Source organism: Octopus bimaculoides, chromosome 18 (genome assembly GCF_046866305.1).
Source record: "Octopus bimaculoides isolate indiv1 chromosome 18, ASM4686630v1, whole genome shotgun sequence".
NCBI lineage: Eukaryota > Metazoa > Mollusca > Cephalopoda > Octopoda > Octopodidae > Octopus > Octopus bimaculoides.
Window position 1 is genome coordinate 30,384,938 of NC_142945.1, and position 8,306 is coordinate 30,393,243.

At 39.0% G+C, this 8,306-nt stretch overlaps 1 protein-coding gene across 3 annotated transcripts in view; it reads right to left on the minus strand.

Moving 5' to 3' along the window:
- LOC106875730 (synaptic vesicle glycoprotein 2C) overlaps window positions 1-7,504 on the minus strand; it is a 200,522-nt gene extending 193,018 nt beyond the window's left edge. For all 3 annotated transcript variants that reach the window (XM_089365959.1, XM_089365960.1, XM_052974466.2), the window contains exon 1: window positions 7,357-7,504. In XM_089365959.1, the coding sequence (XP_089222085.1) occupies window positions 7,357-7,444 (88 nt within the window). In that variant the 5' untranslated portion in view covers window positions 7,445-7,504. The remainder of the gene's footprint in view (window positions 1-7,356) is intronic.
- Window positions 7,505-8,306: the final 802 nt, after the last annotated feature.

The following is an 8,306-nucleotide window of genomic DNA, read 5'->3' on the forward strand; positions in this document are numbered from 1 at the left end:
CTGGCAGTGTTGGCTATAGCCTAGTCACCCGTATTGTTAACCAGGTGATACACGAAGGAGTCATACCCAATGACTGGTGTAGCAGCACCATAGTCAACTGCTACAAAGGTAAAGGTGACGCTTTAGATACAAATAATTACAGAGGCATCAAGCTGTTAGATCAGGTAATGAAAGTCACGGAGAGGGTCAAAGCCCAACTACTTAGGGAACGGGTCAGTTTAGATGAGATGCAGTTTGGGTTCGTGCCTGGGAAAAGCACCACTGATGCTATATTTCTGGTAAGACAGCTGCAGGAGAAATACCTAGCCAAGGATAAACCTCTGTACCTAGCTTTCGTTGACATGGAGAAAGCCTTTGACAGGGTCCCCCGATCCCTCATCTGGTGATCAATGAGGAAACTAGGGATAGAAGAATGGTTAGTGAGAGCTGTGCGACCCATGTACAGAGACGCTGTCAGTAAGGTGAGGGTTGGCAATGAGTACAGTGAAGAATTCCGGGTAGAGGTAGGGGTCCACCAAGGTTCTGTCCTCAGCCCCCTCCTATTTATCATAGTCCTCCAGGCGATAACAGAGGAATTCAAGACAGGATGCTCCTGGGAGGTCCTCTATGCTGATGACCTTGCACTAATTGCTGAGTCACTATCAGAACTAGAGAAGTTTTGAGGTGTGGAAGCAAGGACTAGAATCGAAGGGCCTTAGAATCAACCTAGCTAAAACCAAAGTCCTAATAAGTAGGAAGGTAGAAAAATCACAAACCCCTTCAGGTAGATGGCCCTGCTCGATCTGTAGAAAAGGCATAGGTAGAAACTCTATAAGATGCACCCAGTGCAAGCTATGGACACATAAGAGGTGCAGCAATATCAAAGGAAGGTTAACTAGGAAGTTAGTTTTTGTATGTAGCAGATATTCAGAAGCTATAAACACTGTAAATGTGCAGAAAACAACTTCTGCCACATTCCAGGGAGAAAAACTAAAAGTGGTTGATAGCTTCCGTTATCTAGGTGACCAAGTTAGTAGTGGGGGAGGGTGCGCTGAAAGTGTAGCTGATAGAATAAGAATAGCCTGGGCAAAATTCAGAGAGCTCTTACCTCTGCTGGTGACAAAGGGTCTCTCTCTCAGAGGAAAAGCAGACTATGGCGCATGTGTACGAACAGCCATGCTTCATGGCAGTGAAACATGGGCCGTGATTTCTGAAGATATGCGTAGGCTCGCAAGGAATGAAGCCAGTATGCTCCCGATGGATGTGCAAGCCAAGTGAGACCTAAATCCAAGGCCTCTGCCAGGAGTGTAGCCAGCCCATTTATGCATTCCTTTCCTTCATTGGACACTAAACTCCGCTTGCGAAGACCTATTGAGGTAAGTGAAATCAAAATCGAACTAAATTCGACAACTGGCACCCATGCCAATGTCATCTCCTTCATTGGACACGAAACTCAGCTTGCGAAGACCTGTTGGGGCAAGCGAAAGTGAAATTGTGATGGCACTTGTGCCCGTGGCATGTGTAAGGACTTTCGAGCGAGATCGTTGCCAGCGCCGCTGGACTGGCTCTTGTGCGGGTGGTACGTAAAATACACCATTTTGAGCGTGGCCGTTGCCAGTACCGCCTGACTGGCCTTCGTGCCAGTGGTACATAAAAGCACCCACTACACTCTCTGAGTGGTTGGCGTTAGGAAGGGCATCCAGCTGCAGAAACTCTGCCAAATCAGATTGGAGCCTGGTGTAGCCATCTGGTTTCACCAGTCCTCAGTCAAATCGTCCAACCTAGCATGGAAAGCGGACGTTAAACGATGATGATGATGATGATGATATTTATACATTTTTAATTTTTTTAATTTTATTTACATTCTTAATTTTGAATTTATTTATATATTTTGTATTTAAAAAAAAATTTCAAATTTTATATCTTTTTTTTATGTGTACATATGTATACATTTTTTCTGTGTGTGGGGGGTAGCTGAGGCTCATTAGCCGTGGTGAAGGCAACTCTTCTAGGAGAAGGACAAAACCAGGCCATAGTAATGACAGTCCCTTAATTGGCTGCTCTATCAAAGCCATGACTTTTGATGGGGACAGACTGGGCTCCTATTTTGAAACAAAGCCGTGATTAGGACAACCAGTATAGGAGTATAAAACTCTGAATTCAAATTGACTTACCACTGCTGGCTTTTGAGGAAAAGCCTAGAAGGTTCTGATATAAAACCTGCAGTCAACATAATACTAGTCATCTTGCTTTGCTTGTCACTGGAATCTACTATTTTAACCCAAAGAGTGGCAAAAGTATTGTACAAGCATTTGTCACTGAAATCCAGTGAAGTACAGATGTCCCCGACAAAACACCATCATTGTGCAATCATCACTTTTCAAAAGTCCTATGGCGATAGAGGCATAGCGATGTATGCAGACTTGACCGGTTGGAAACATACAGTTACAAATCTGCACATAAGACAGCAGAGTTCTTATCTTAACATCGGTGGAGAATCTTGTGTCTGAGCAGCCCGCTCACCTGGAGATACTGGGAAGGTACTAGAAAAGGTGCACTAAAAATTGTCTGTCCTTTCTCTGCTGGTTAGTTTACTGCAGTTAATGGTGGTTCAATTTAGCAGGAATGAACAAAATATTGATATAAATAATGATAACAAGTATGCAAGGAATAAAGTTTCTCTTAATCTGGCCTGCTGGAATGTAAGAACCCTTTTGCATTGAGCAGATAGGCTTGAAAGAAAAACAGCTAAAGTAACTAAGGAGCTATAGGAACTAAGCAGCTAGTAGTTCAGATGAAGATCATCTTGCCAAAAGAGCAATAGGTTTCACATTATTCTGGGTTGGGAGGCCAAAGGGAAAGAAAAGGGAAGGTGACATTGGGTTTGCAATTAGAAGTGATTTACTCAAAGACCTAGAACAACCACAAAGCATAAATACACGCATAATGAAACTCCGGATCCCTCTTTCTTGTGGACATTTTGTAATTGTTTTCTCTATTTATGCTCCTACACTTTCAGCTAGTGAGGAAAATATCCATGCATTTTATGAGGAGCTTAGAGGAAGTATTCTGTCAGTCCTTTTAAATGAGAGGTTGGTTGTGCTTGGTGACTTTAATGCACGTGTTGGTAGAGACTATGGTACTTGGAATGTACTTGGGCGTTATGGAATAGGAAAGGTGAACAACAATGGATTGTATCTGCTACAAATGTGTTCTGAGTTAGGGCTGGTTGTAGGGAATACTTTCTTTCATCAAAAGTTGAAGCATAAAGTTACCTGGGTTTACCCAAGATCAAAGCAAGGTCACATGATTGACGTGTATTAACTTAGAGTATTGCAAGGTGCTGATTGTGATACTGATCACAAAATGGTTAGGGCCAGGTTCAAGTTGAGGGTCCACAAGAAAATTTGTAGTGCATGAGTGCCAAAGAGAATTGATGTAGAGCAGCTAAAACAACCAGATGTTTTGCAGTTATTTCAGGAAAGATGCAGCAATGTTCATTTTGAAGGCTCATGGCAATCTTTTCAGGATGGAATATATAAAATGGGATCAGAGATGTTAGGTTTTAAGAGGAGGCAGCACCAAGACTGGTTTTGATTCCAATGTTACAGTGATAAACGAGCTTTTAGCAACAAAGAGGTCCACTCATGAAAAGCTTCTTGACTCAAATGTTAAGAACAAAGTGCAACTAGAAAAGTTGTACAAGTTTCAGATAGCAGACTTGCCAAAAGAACTCAAGAGGCTTAAAGACACTTGGTGAGAAATTTGTCTGAGGAAGTACAGGAAAGACATTAAAAAGTTTCTATAGTTTATTGCGGCAAGCTTTTGGACCACAATCTTCATCATCACATGTTCCCTTGAAGTCGAAAGATGGAAATGAGGTTATTAAAGATCCTCCTGCAATAATGAATAGATGGAGTGAACACTTTGCAGAACTTTTCCACAAAATGTCTGTAGTGAGCATGAGTATCAGAAACAACATTCTGCAAAGAGAGAGAGTGCAATATATGAACGATACACCGTCTATTGAAGAAGTAAATCTGGCATCATGTAAACTGAGATTAGGGTTGGATGGTATTCCAGTTGAAATTCTGAAAGCAGGTGAGGATCGTATTTCATCTGAAATCCATAGCCTGATAACTTGAGTTTGGAATGAATTTTTTATGCCAAAAGAATGGATAAATGACATTCTAACCTCCATATACAAGGGTAAGGGCCCAAAAGCAATGTGTGGTAATTCTAGGGGGATATTTCTCCTGGCACATACCAGGAAGATACTTTCAAGGATCATGTTAGACCGTCTTGAGAATATGTGTCCACAGGTGATTCCTGAAGAGCAGTGTGGTTTCAGACCTGAACGAGGAACAATGGACATAATATTTTCTGAGGCAGGTTCAGAAATGCTTAGAGGAACAAATGCCACTATACCAGTTCTTCATCGATTTAACTAAGGTATTTGACACAATAAACAGGCACTGTGGATTGTTTTGTGTAAACTTGGTCGCCCAACACATTTTGGGAGCATTTTTAAGGAACTACACAGAAATATGAAAGCTCAGGTAGTCTTTAATGGTGAGCTATCTCATGAATTTTCAGTGGACAAAGGTGTCAAACGGGGAGATATTCCTGCCCCTACATTTTTCTCTATTCATTTTGCTGCATTCCTTTGGTATGCTTTCAAGGATTGCAACAGGGTAATCGAAATCAGATTTCAGACATCTGGTCGCATTTTTAATTTAGCCAGATTTAACTACAAAGCAAAGACTTTCAAAACACTTGTTAGAGAATTACTTTATGCTGATTTGTTGGCATACTAAGAAAGGGATATGTAACATATAATGGACAGATTTTCCACTGCATGTGTACATTTCGGATTAATAATTAGTCTGGAGAAAACCAAATGTTTACTCCCGCACCAGCACAAGCATATTCTGAACTAAACATTTTTGTGAATGGTACAAGGTTAGAAGTTGTTGACACCTCTGATTACCATGAAAGCACACTGTCAAGAGATGGTGGTCTTGATGCAGAGATATACTATCGAATAGGGAAGTGCTGCATTTGGAAAGCTTGAAAAGCGAGTATGGGTGGAAAGAGGTATTTCTCTGCAGACAAAAATCAATGTCTATAGAGCATGTATATTGACTGCATTTCTTTATTCAAGTGAGACATGGACCACTAAGTGTCATATAAAAATGCCAGAGAGATTTCATCAAGAATGCTTCATACATATCTTAGGAGTCAAGTGGAAATGTTTCACACCAGAGACAGTTTTGCACATGGGACATTGTAGCTCAATCAAACATGTTATCTTGGCTCAAATGAGATGGACTGGACATGTTATTAGAATAAAGGACAAGTGATTGCCAAAGCATTTTTTTTATGGTGAGCTCAACTCTGGTAAGCGACCACAACATAAGCCAAAGAAAAGGTATAAAGACTGTGTGAAGGAAAACCTGAAGAAACTAGATATGAACAAAAGAGATTGGGAAAATGATGTTCTAGATCAGAACAAGTGAGGACTGGTTGCAATGCTTGGGAAGAAAAGATGATTCAGCACTCTGAGCTTAAAAGGGCCAGTCGCAAAGGAACAATTAGAACTGTAATCAACAGTGAACATTGGATATGTATTATATGTGATTGTTCTCTTGAATACGTGAATCATATGAAGTTACATGAAAATCAAAATGCCCAGGTAGTTAATAATCTTGGACACCAACTGCCTCTTACAACTTGTGTCATACGTCACAAAACTTGTAAGACTGGACTTAAAAGGCATATGCTAGTTCACAAAAACATTCCTTCAGAATTAGATTCCAAAGGGAAAAGATATAGAAGAAACTCAAATATCTGTCACTTATGTTTTAAACCGTCAGTCAGCAGCTGGTCTTAAAAATCATCTGAAGGCTCATCAATGGAGTGATTGTGCTGTGCGATGGGGGGGGGGGGTAATGAGATGGCTATCATCTGTCAAGATGAAGCAGTCATCATCATATACACACACACACGCACACTGGGTGCTCAGCCTAAACTTGATTTTTTTATGTCTCCTTTTTTTTCAGAAACATTGGAGAGCATAAACATTAATGTTGTGATTGAGAAACAGTTAGTTGACATGGAGGACTGGAAGCCATCTAAATATTGGAGATTTATCTGTATCATGCCAAGTATCAAAATGCCAACCTCATGACTGCTGCTCAATGCTCTATGGAAACTGCAAAGGCATGGATATCATAAAGACGAAATTCCCTCAAACTGTGGTGGCCAAACTAGTCACAGGTCGAAGGCCTGTGAATTTTATATACGTCAAAGACTTTTCCATTCTTCCCTGTTTGTTGTTTACTCACTTGCCTTCGTCTTTTGCTTTCTGTAAGTTATGAGGAAACAAAGCCTGTTTAATGAATTTTCAGAAACTCTCCTCCCCACCTCCGGAAACAAATTTTTAAAAACAAATCCCGATATAATCAGAATCTATACCATCTGAAATATATTTGTTAAAAATTTCATTAAAAAATATCCACACACATATATATAAAATTGTGTTAAGGTGCGTGCCTAGTAGTTAGGGGTGTTGCACTTACGATCGCTAGTTAGTGGTTTCGATTGCCGTGCCGAGCGATGCGTTGTTTTCTTGGGCAAAACCTGAACACTTGCACATCGTTCTTGATGGAAGATTCGACCAGACTATCAGATGTGCTGTTATACACTGCTAATCATAAAACACTTCAGCATAGTGTGATCTTTTTTGTTGTTACATATTTTTTTTCAGAAATTTTTAAAATTCAATAAGCATATAGATATGTGTATAAAGAGATAGATATGAATTTCTTCCTGGGGCCAAAAACACATTTAGTTGACAAATATATTTCAAAAATAAACGGACAGGGATAAGTAGATAGACAGATACATAAATAAATAGATGAAAAAGTTCAAAATTTAAAATTATTAAACTTCATAATTCATGTTATTAAACATTGCTTGTTTCTCATAAAATGGTGTTTATTTAATTTACATTAAATTATTATTTACGATTATTTAAGGCAAACACAAGTAAAACGCAAATTGTTTTCACTTTAATGTCTTTATATTTAATTCTGATTTGTATATGCTTGTCAATTCGCTACGATCTCTAGAAAGTAAACAAAATCAAAAATGAAGAGGAGTGAAATTAAAAAAAACAAACATTATTTTGCATATTTGTAATCTCCGACATCTAAAATGTAGGAATCCGAAAAAAAACAAAAAAAACTGCATTTTTCAAGGAGAGGTGCGAAACTGCAATTAGCCCCTTTCAGGCTTTAAATGATGTCACCGCAACAAAAACACAAACATATTTAGGAAGTAAACAATGTTAACAAGAAAAAAAAAATAACATACTAGTCACAGATTCATTGTCACTTGCATCAGATTCCAACAAATTCTGCGTTTCGAGTAATCTACCAGATTGATCGTGTCTCCAATCCATTTTAATAAGCTTAACGTTCGTTTCAAGTCATTATAAACTGTGTTTACATAACTATTCAGTGACGTGCGTTGGTTCTCCGCTGTAGAGATTTACTTCCGTCTTAAGAGACGCATGCGTAATTGCTAAAAGTGTGCGCTTAGCGAATCTGTCTCTCTGAAAGCCGTACCACGTTCGTCAGGAAATAATGGAATTGACTTATTGACTTTTTTTGGTTGATGTTGAATTTCTTTTCTTTGTGAAGTTTAGAAACCCCGTTTTTGCTCGCAGATTGTAGCATATTAGGTCACCGTAATTTATTAATCGAAAGCAAGAAAATCATTTTCTAATAATTCCGGTTTCCCCTCCCACCTTTTCCCGAACAAAAATAAAGGGTTTGCAGTACATTAGGCATCCGTAATGCACGTGGTTTGAAAGGTATTTAGGTACTACTCAAGTAGAGCGGACCCGAACGCGCAGTCGCGCTGTCGCGCGTCCGTGCTAGCTAGTCGTTAGTGGTCGATGCTACGAAAAGTGCGCGCGTGCGCGCGTGCAAATGAATTCATGTGTGCGCGTGCGTGCGTATGCAAATTAGTAAATAATTTCTTTTAAACAAAGTAAATAATTTTTTTAAAATTACTTTTTTCTTTTCTAAACAACGTAGATAGGTAGAAGGAATAAAAATAACACACTATCTGTTTTTGTTAACTTCATACATTTTTTTCTTTTAATTAAATTTTGTGAACAAAATAATTTTTATTTTCTAAACAACGTAAATAAATTTTAAAAAAGGTGCACATTGGGATTAGACACTGAGGGAAACTTGATATGCTAGAAATAACAGCTAAACGCAAAAAGAAAAAAAAACTGTAACCTTTACCTTTCT